The sequence below is a fragment of the Urocitellus parryii genome, chromosome 3, assembly GCF_045843805.1.
Source record: "Urocitellus parryii isolate mUroPar1 chromosome 3, mUroPar1.hap1, whole genome shotgun sequence".
Classification (NCBI taxonomy): domain Eukaryota; kingdom Metazoa; phylum Chordata; class Mammalia; order Rodentia; family Sciuridae; genus Urocitellus; species Urocitellus parryii.
The window spans coordinates 154,300,646-154,310,152 of record NC_135533.1 but is presented as its reverse complement, the minus strand read 5'-3'; the positions used below and the strand labels follow the sequence as shown (position 1 = coordinate 154,310,152).

The window sequence follows — 9,507 nt, the reverse complement described above, 5'->3', positions numbered from 1 at the left end:
ATAGCATGTTCCTTGGCTCTGACAACTAGAGATACACCCCTTCAATGGTCTGAATGTTTATGTCCTCCCCGAAATTAGTATGTTGAAACTTAATCACCAGTGTGATGATATTAGAAGATACCTTGAGAAGTGATTGATTATGTCATGAGGATGGAACCTCATAAATGGGATTATGGTCAGCCCTCTGTGCCCAGTGGATTTTGCATCTGCAGATTCAACCAACTATGGACTCAATTAACCACAGATCAAAAATATTCACAAAGGAGCATGGGCACGTATCTCAGTAGTAGATGGTTTGTCTAATGCAGACAAAATCCCTGTTTTTGAGTTTCAGCATTGAAAATAAATTTTTTAAAAAATGCACATGTAGACTTTTTTTCTTTTCTTTTCTTTTCTTTTTTTTTTACATTATTTCCTAAACAATACAGTATATCAACTACTTACATAGCATTGACACTGCATGGGTTGGTTGTTGTTTTGAGATACTGGGATTAAACCCAGGCCCTCACACATGCTAAGAATGCACTCTACCACTGAACTACACCCAAGCACCCCCCTGACCCCCACCCTGGTCTCACTAAATTGCCTAAATAGGCCTTGAATTTGTGATCCTCCTGCCTCAGCTTCCTGAGTAGTAGGATTATAGGTGCTTCATACAACTTGTTATTAGGTATTATAAGTAATCTGGAGATGATTCATAGTGTTTGGGTGGATGTGCATAGGTTATGCGCAAAGACTATGCTATTTTATAAAAGGAACTTGAGCAGTCATGGATTTTGGTATCCTTGGAAGGGCTTGGAACCAATCCTCCACAGATAATGAGGGATGACTCCAGGGCCTTAGAAAAGAGAGCTATCTATTCTCTTCTACCATCTGAGGAAACAACCAGAAAGTGCCATCTAGGAAGGGGTGGACCTTCACCAGACACCAAACCTGCTGGCACCTTCATCTCAGATTTCCCAGCCTCCAGAAACATGAGTGATAAGTTCTGTAAAATACCAGAAGCCACCCACTTTATGGTATTTTTTCATAGTTTTAATCCTGAATGGATTAAAACCAACCACAGCAGCACTTTGGGAGTGACAAACACCCACCAATGTTTCCAGGAACCAGTATGGTGCGACACACCCAGGTCCATCTAGGGTGGCCCCCGGGGCAGGCAGCCCACCCTGGCAGCTGGCAAAGCCACTCACAGCAGTTGGGGATTCACTGGTTTGCACAGGCAGTTCTCAACCCGGGTGACGCGGCACTGTTTCAAGTTTGAGTTGTCATCCCTTGGTGTATGTGGTGGTGGGTGTTATTGTATTAGGCAGGCAGAGGCTAGGAACGCTGCCCCCCTCCCCAACACAAAGAATCATTCTATCCCACATGTCAGTGTTGCCAAGGATGAGAAAACCTGGTGTCAAGCATATGGGTATTGGGGCTGCTGGGGGTCTCAGGTCTTGCTTTGAACATCCTTTTCTTGACATGGAGGACACGATCCAGAGAAGGGCCAAGGCTCTTTAGGAGTTGGCTGGAGCAGGGGCTCCAGGCCATGTCCTTGCCTTCCCACCAATAGGTAGGACCGGGACTAGCCGAACATCTGAGTGCCCAAAAATGCTGTGACTGGAGCAGAGTAGGGGTGCCTCTGTCCAGGGGTGGCCTGGATGAGGCCCAGCCCGTGTCTGAGTCTTGGTTCCCCACCTCTGTGGTAGTGCATTATGGAGGACCACAGAAGCTTGCTGTGTGCATGCATCCCACTGGGTGGTATTGGAGGGTCCCCTCCCCTGCTCAGAACCACTGAATTGGGCTATCATCCGGTTCCTCTTTAATCTTGGACTGGTGGATACACAGATTGGGAAGGTGGGCAAGAGGCCAGGGGAATGCTAGAGAAGCCAAGGCATGGCCACCAGGGGCTGTGGGGGAAGGGTTAGAACTAGGCTCAGCCCCCACAGTCATCCATCTGCCAGGAATCAGTGTGGTGCAAGACACCCAGGTCCGTCTAGGGCAGGCAGCCCACCCTGGCAGCTTTGCCTCTTTCGGTTCCAGTTTGACCTTTCCGTCAGGGGTCTAGATCCTGCCAAAATGCTTTGTCCCCTGGACTTGTCCAGCCAAGGCAGAAGTCTGGCTCTGAGCTAAGCTGTCTCCTCAGTAGCCGGCTGCCTCTCCACTTTTCCTCTGGTCAGATACAGCATACACACAGGTCCCCTCCTGAGACACAGCCTGGACCACATTCAGGAAAAACAGCCTCTGGGTCTTGTTCTGGCCACGGTCTTGTAGCCCTTTCTGCACCTCCTGGAGAAGAAGGAAGAGAGGTTCACAGGGAGGTTGGCTGAATCCACCTCCAGAGGGGAGAGGCTGGACAGGAAATAGGAAAACAGACCAAGAAGGAGGGACAGGAAAAGGGGAAAGCAGTGGAGGGGGTGGGTGCTGGTCACAGGCCAGAGAGTCTGTGGCTTTACTCAATAGCCTGAAGAGATCAGAAGGACTGAGAGGGGCAGGTCTGCCTCTGGGGACTGTGCAATGGGGACATTACTCAGGCCAAATGGACCTTGAGATGCATTTTGGTCCTGGGCTTGAGGATACCAGGGCCTCAGAATGCAAATCTGAGGAGTTCTGGAGGTTCTTGATGGAGGAGGGAGCGCCCCAGGTAAAAGCATGAGTGATCTAATAGTGGAAGCTACTCAGGGCCTGGGCCCCAATAACTCACCCTCAGGACCCTGAATCTGTGGACTTTCAGGCTGTTAGAGACCAAGACAGGCCCTTAACCCTGAGGTACTGTTTTCTAAGATACTTAGTACTATACCCTAGAGTAGCACCTACCCATATTTATCAGTTTATAAATCCTAAACCTGAGCCTCTTTGGCCTCATGTTTCCAGGCACCATTTTGGACTAAGAACCTTGCCCATCAGGGCCCATGATTCCAGAGACATCCAGGTACAAAGATGTCTGCAGTTCTCAGAATGAGGACTTCCAAAATGAGGTCACTGGGTGATGCTGCGCTACCTGAGCCACTGGCATGGAAGAGTCTTTGGAGTCCTGGACTCTTAGTTCTAAGTTTCTCTGTGCCTGACATATGAATTGCCAATGTCCTTTGACTTATAGGCCGAGACCCTCACTGCTGAGGCCAAAGCTAGATTTTCAGTCCTTAGAGGCCCCATTTCTCAGAATCTAGTGGCCCAACTTCAAGACCCTTTTTGCCTTTGTCTTTGGACTTTGGCCATGAAAGTCCTTGGCCACTCACAGTCTCCACCCCAGGGTTTAATCTGCATGTCTGGCACTCTGACCTCCCCAGGGAGCTGAGGATCTTGGCTTCATGGGCCACTGAATTCCATTAATCCCAGTTCCCAGTCTCTGACATTTGCAGAGTGCCTAAAAAAATTATGTTCACAGAGTAAGGGCCTTTAGTCAAGATCAAGGAGGAAGAAATTAAGAGGATATGCCCTGGTCACTGGATCTTCCAGACTTAAGTTTTCTAGACCCTGATGCTCCAAGAGAGTACTCAAGGTCATTGGAGGACCCTACACAGGGAAGGAAAGCCTCAAACTCCAAGAGTTTCAGCCCAATAGGTTGAGGTCCTTAATCTCACGGTCTGAACACCAAGGTTCTCTGACACTATAGATGCTTCTCCACAAGTTAGGGTTATATATATTGCAAGTTGAAAATATTCCAAGTGGGAAATGTATTTTATACACCTAACCTTCCAGCCATCATACCTTATCCTAGCCATACTTAACATGCTCAGAACACTTACTTCAGCCTACAGTTGGGCTAAATCATCTAGCACAAAGCTTATTTCCTCATAAAGTGTTGGCTCTCTCATATAATTTATTGAATACTACATTGAAAATGAAAAATAGAAAAGTTGTCTGGGAACTTACCACTAATGTACAATTAGGGCACCTTGAAGTACGATTTCTACTGAATGCATATGACATTTGAACAATTAGAAAGTTGAACAATCCTTAACCCAAACCATCATGAGTCGAGGATCTTTTGTATATACCCACCTTGAACTAATGGCCCCAGTATACAACCCTCATAATTCTAAGGGCCTTGCAAGGCAGCCTTGAGACAGAGAGGCTGCTTTGAGGACCTCAAATGCCAGCCAGTTGAACTAACCCTATACCTTAATTTTGCAGGTTCAAAAAGCTGCTAGCCTTTTAAACGGGTCCCAGCAAAGGGCATCCAGCAGCCCTGAGATGCTCCAAGGAAGCTAACTGTCCATCTGGGGAGGGAAGGGCTAGCCAGCCTAGAGAATTCAGCCCCTGGACCTGTACCATGTTCTTTGCTGGAGTAATCAAAAAATGTTTGTAAGAACTAACACCAACACAACCTCCAGTATTCTAGGGGAAAAAAATCACTCTGTAGAGAAAAAAATAACCTCTTCTCATGAATAAACTCCCTAATAAGCATTTCAAACTACACAAGAAAAAAAAATCACCAAGAGGGAAAGTGTGAGAGGTCATAGCCAGGAAAACTAGCTTCCAAAAAAATGGTATAAAAGACCAGGAACCAAGAGGTTGAGGCTGTCAGCTTGGGAGAAACATAAGCAATACCCTGCTCTCTGTCTTGGAGGTCACAAGATGGGACCTTACCCACTGAGGTTCTCAACTCAGTAGCCAAAGGCCCCCAAAGGTGAACAGTGTCTGGCCTGAGACACACAGAAGCTGAGTTCCTCCCAGAGGTCACTGAGCAGCATGGACTCGGGTGGTTGGGGTGCTGGCTTAGAACTCAGCCTCACCTGGCTGAATTTGGGCTCATACTCCACATGGCCGTTGTTGTTGACGTGCAGGATGGGGGCCGCAATGGCTTTTGTCAGGTCAAAGCCAAGCCACAGCTTGTTCATGATTGTCTGGGAGAGAACAGAAGGATGGAGGGAGGAGAAGTCACCAGCCATCCCATACCAACCCTCTTACCCCGACTCTAGAGAGTCAGACAATAGGCTACACTAGCCAGCAACCCCCAGACTCACCTGGACCACAGCAGAGATGATGAGTTCCCCACCAGCTCCACCAATCACTAGCTTTGACCCTTGGTTTTTGTTGACCAAGATGGAGGGTACCATGGATGATGGAGGCCGCTCACCTGGAACTGGGGATAGGCATCACCCACACCCTCCAGCTCAGCGAGAGGGGGTGACCCATCCAAGGATTGGCACGTAGCTGCCCACCTTCCCTCCTCTCCCCAGTGGGTACCTGTGGAAGTTGGACTGGAGGCTTGGCTCTCACCTGGTGGTGGGGTGACATTGGAACCTGGTGAATATCTCCAGCATAAGTCCAGGAGCTCATTGTTGAGGAGGATGCCTGTGCTCGGCGAGTACACCATCGCTCCAAAGCTGCAGGCAGGGGAGACAGAGCCTAGGCTTGGGCTCCCATCCACACAGGGCACCAACCTCTCAGGATCCCTTATGATATGGCTCTCCACCAGCATTCCGGAGCCTGGAGCCACCCAGGACCCCAAATATTCCCTTGTTCCTTTTCCCATCAGGAATACCCTTCTGAATAAGGCCCATTCCAGGCAGGTCCTGGCTCAGAGCCACCCAGCAGTAACCTTTTCAACCACAGATGTCCTGGGTATGACTCCTTTTGAGACACAGGAGGAAGGGAAGAGCAAAAGCCAAGGGATCGCCCCATGGGGACTAGCAAGGGGAGGTTGGCAGGTAAAGATCAGGAGGGAGTTTAGGTCTTAGGAGCAAAGGAGAGAGGCCTGCCCACCTGCCCCCAGCCTCACGCACGGTGTGTTGATGGTGCTGGTGGCAGACACAGCACTCCCATCTTCTCCCAGCACAGACACATGAGAGGTGCCCATCCTGTGGTCCCAGGTCCCCACCAGGTTGTAGTGGCTGAGCTGGTGGTCACCACGTTCATCAATCTGCTGGCGGATGTGCTGGGCCAGAGCCTCCCCTAGCAGGTCCTGAGAGGCATTCTGGGGCAAGTAAGCAAGTGCCAAGGTCAGTAAGGGGCCAGGTAGCATCCTCAGAGCATAGGGCAGAACAAGCTCAGCTCCTCTGGTGGATCCTTTACCTGAAGGACAGACTATACCCAGAACCTGCTCCCCACACTTGGATCCCTTCCAGTGCCTAGGACCACTACACTCTTCCTTCCCTGAGCCCTCCCAGGCTATCCTGGCCTAGACCCACTATAATCCTTATAGCCTCCCCAGCCAGGCTTGACCCTCCTTTCATGATGAGTCCTGAGGCCAGGAAGAGGACTCACCATGAATCCCAGGCAAACTCACCTCGACCTCTGGGTGGCTGCGAGGGTCCCACAGCCGCCACCTTTGTCCTCTGGCAAATTTGAGTGTTTCCACAAGGTGATGATACATGCTCACTCTCCCTTCAGGTCTAGCCACTGACTCCGCAGAGAAGTTGAACCCTGGGAGGGGGCAGGATGCAGGTGGGGGTTACTCTGCATAGTGAATTGAATGCTGGTCCCCTAAAAAGACTCAACAGAACACTAATACAGTCCACTTCAGGCAGGCTCAGACCTGGGCACTGCCAAGACCCTGCCCCCTGCAGCTTGTAATATCCTGGGTTGTACCTCAACCTGAGTGCATACCTCTGATGAGAAGCTCACTACCTGCAGAGTTACTGTGGGACTGAGTCACCTACTAGGGAAAAGATGTCAATCCCTTTAGCAAAACCTAATTGGATGGGCCAATCCCCTAGAGAAGGACCAACTCTAAAACACACCTTCCTGCCCAGTGTCTATAGCCCTGTCTTGGACATTATGCATCTGCTAACACAGTTTATGGAGGAGAGAGCTGGGCAGAAAAGGGCAATGGCTACCTGCTATGGTTGGAATATAATTTGGGTGCATTCTCTTCAAGGGCCTATGGTGATTGGAAGCTTAGTTCCCAGGGTAGTGGTATTGGGAGGTGGTAGAACCTTTAAAAGGTGAGGCCTAGTGGGAGATCCTTAGGACACTGGTGTGCTGTTGGAGGGTGGTTTGTGTGCAACCCTGCGGTAGTTCTCACAAGAGGGCTGTTATGAAAGGAGCAAGCCTGGCCCCACCCACCTCTCTCTGCTTCCTGATTTGAGATGTAGCTGCTTGCCGTACCATTGCTGTCTGCCATCCATCACCCACCATGAAGCCAATGCAGGCACCATGTCCTTGAACCTCTGAAACTGTGAACTAAGAAAACCTTTTCTTTCTCTTTCCTTTTTGTGGTACTGGAGATTGAACTGCAGGGGCACTTTGCCACTGAGCTATATCTCTGCCATTCTTATTTTTTATTTGAGATAGTCTTGCTACGTTGCCCATGATGGCTTTGAACCTGTCTCAACCTTCCAGGTACCTGGGAGTACAGATATGTCCCACCAAGGTCATCTTCTTTTTTTATCCTCTCTAATATTTTATTTCATTTTACTTACTTTATTTTATTTTGCAATGGAAGGGATTAATTAGCCTAAGACCTCATGCATGCGAAGCAAGTATTCTACCACTGAGCCAGATCCCTCCAGCCCTGAAACTCCTTTTCTTTACAATTTCCATTTCTTTGCCATGATGAAAACCTAACTGATACACCACCCAACACCATGACTGGGCTAGGAGCTCGGGTTCCCATCAGGGCTCTGGTCAAGAGGCCCAGCGAGGTCTTACCTCTCAGCACATTGAGGATGAAGCTGAGCATGGCACCCCCTGCAGGTGGTGGCGGTGAGTACAGGGTGTAGTTTCCGAGGGGCATCTCCAGGGCATCCACCACCTCAGGCTGGAAGGTAACCAGGTCCTGCATACCCAGCTGGCTCCCTGGGATGAGGTGGAGAGGACTCCAGGTACAGATGGGAAAGTGAGGCAAAGGATTGCTCAGGGCACCAGGATACTCACGGGGGTCCCCTGCACCCTAGCCATGTCGACATGAAAGGGTGATGGTGGGTGTCTGTGCCGTGGTGTGGGGTGGGTAGACAGAGACCAGAGGAAGGCGGGTGTGGGGAGAGGAAGAGGAAGAGGAGAGGGGAATTGGGAGGGTGGGTCCACCCAGCTGCCCAGGCCTGCTGTCCACCCAGCTGCCCTGCCTGCCCAGGAGGTCTGCAATCCCCTCCATCAGCCCTAATTCACAAGGGCTCTGCTCCTTGAATTCCTTTACCACAGAGGCCCCTGAGGCCAGCAGTGGCTAGGCTGGGTGCCTTGACTCTCTGAGACCTGGGAGCAGCCAGCACTCTAGCAGGGCCTGCCTTCAACCCCCCTGACTCTTTCTCTGGCAGGGATGAGGTGTTGGAATGTCAGTGCAGCTGACCTTCCTTGGCAATATCCTCCACCAGCATCCGGCCCAGCCTCCCTGTGTAGAAGACCTCTGCGCCCTCCGTGGCCACAGTCTCCAGGGTGGTGGCCAGCGCAGGCCATGGAAATGGGTCCTGAGGCCTCAGGGGTTCTGTCCCATTGAAGAAGAGCTGCCTAGGGAGTGGGGGGCAACCTCAGGGTGAGGCTAGGTCCCAGAGGGCAGTCACCCTCCTGCCAGGGTTCTAGTGTGATCCCAGGGACTGTAGGGGGAAGTCAGTTCTGTCCAGGGGTCCTGAGGCACTGGGGTAGATAATGGGGGGACAGGTTCTTTAGAAGCAGGTGGGGCTGAATACCAACCTCCTCACTTACGGCCCTGGCCCAGAGAGGGCACCTTCCCCAGTGAGTCTCAGCTCACCGTGGCCCGCCCTTCCCATGACCCGGGGAAAACCTGTCAGTGGGACAGCAGGTGGGGCAGGGAACAGCCAAAGCCCTCCGACCACCTCAAAGAGAGTGAAAAGGAAGCCTCGGGCCTGAAGGCAGATGGCAGAGCCCAAATCCACACCCTTGGATTCCCATGAATTAGGCATCAAATTCTTCCTGGCTTAGCTTCTCTGAGACAGGTTCTGATCCAGAAAGCGAAGTCCTGGCCATCCTGGCCTGAAGACCCCAGGCACTATGTTAGGGTTAACCCTCCAGTGTGAGGAGGGACCAAGGCAGAGCTGGGGTCTGGCTGGGGTCAGTAGGGGGTGGCCTTAAGCCCAGGGCCACTGTGTGTGCTCACCTCAGGGTTGATGCCTGTAAGGAAGGCTGCAGGAACCTGCTGCTCAGGAACTGGCTCAGGACAGAGGGCATTCGGTATCCCCCTCGCAGAAGCTCAATAGTGGGCTGGAACAGCTGTGCCCAGGGCAGACGGCCATGGCGGTGGTGGGCCTCTGCGTAGCCACGGAGCTCCCCAGGCACCCCAATCCACTGGGCCCCTGTGTGACATACCCCTGCCCTCAGCCCTGTGTTTTCCAGGCCTACCCAGGGCGTCCTTCTTCCTCCCACACTCAGCTCCCACCCCCACCCCCGCTACAGCAGCCAGGGTGAGCTTCTGGAGTCCATCACTGACCATCTTCCTCCCTGCACAGTCCTCCGTGGCTCCCCATCGCCTTCTGTGCACGTCCACCTTTAGGTTCCTAAAGTCCTACACAGACTGGCTCCAGAAGCCCTGTCCCTCTATCCCATCTCCACCAGCCAGGTTCTAACCTTGAATCACCCCTCCCCCTCCAGAGAACCCCTCTTCCACGAAGATTCCCCCAATCC

The 9,507-nt window shown here is 51.6% G+C and overlaps 1 protein-coding gene across 1 annotated transcript in view; it reads right to left on the bottom strand.

The window, feature by feature from the left end:
* Nucleotides 1-1,575: 1,575 nt before the first annotated feature.
* The window catches only part of Ggt5 (gamma-glutamyltransferase 5), a 42,432-nt gene continuing 34,500 nt past the window's right edge, over nucleotides 1,576-9,507 (bottom strand). The window contains exons 4-12 of the mRNA XM_026412524.2: nucleotides 8,984-9,179; nucleotides 8,219-8,376; nucleotides 7,585-7,731; nucleotides 6,221-6,357; nucleotides 5,718-5,908; nucleotides 5,212-5,318; nucleotides 4,956-5,074; nucleotides 4,725-4,835; nucleotides 1,576-2,274 (exon numbers count right to left, since the gene is read on the bottom strand). Of these exons, the coding sequence (XP_026268309.1) occupies nucleotides 2,128-2,274; nucleotides 4,725-4,835; nucleotides 4,956-5,074; nucleotides 5,212-5,318; nucleotides 5,718-5,908; nucleotides 6,221-6,357; nucleotides 7,585-7,731; nucleotides 8,219-8,376; nucleotides 8,984-9,179 (1,313 nt within the window). The 3' untranslated portion in view covers nucleotides 1,576-2,127. The remainder of the gene's footprint in view (nucleotides 2,275-4,724; nucleotides 4,836-4,955; nucleotides 5,075-5,211; nucleotides 5,319-5,717; nucleotides 5,909-6,220; nucleotides 6,358-7,584; nucleotides 7,732-8,218; nucleotides 8,377-8,983; nucleotides 9,180-9,507) is intronic.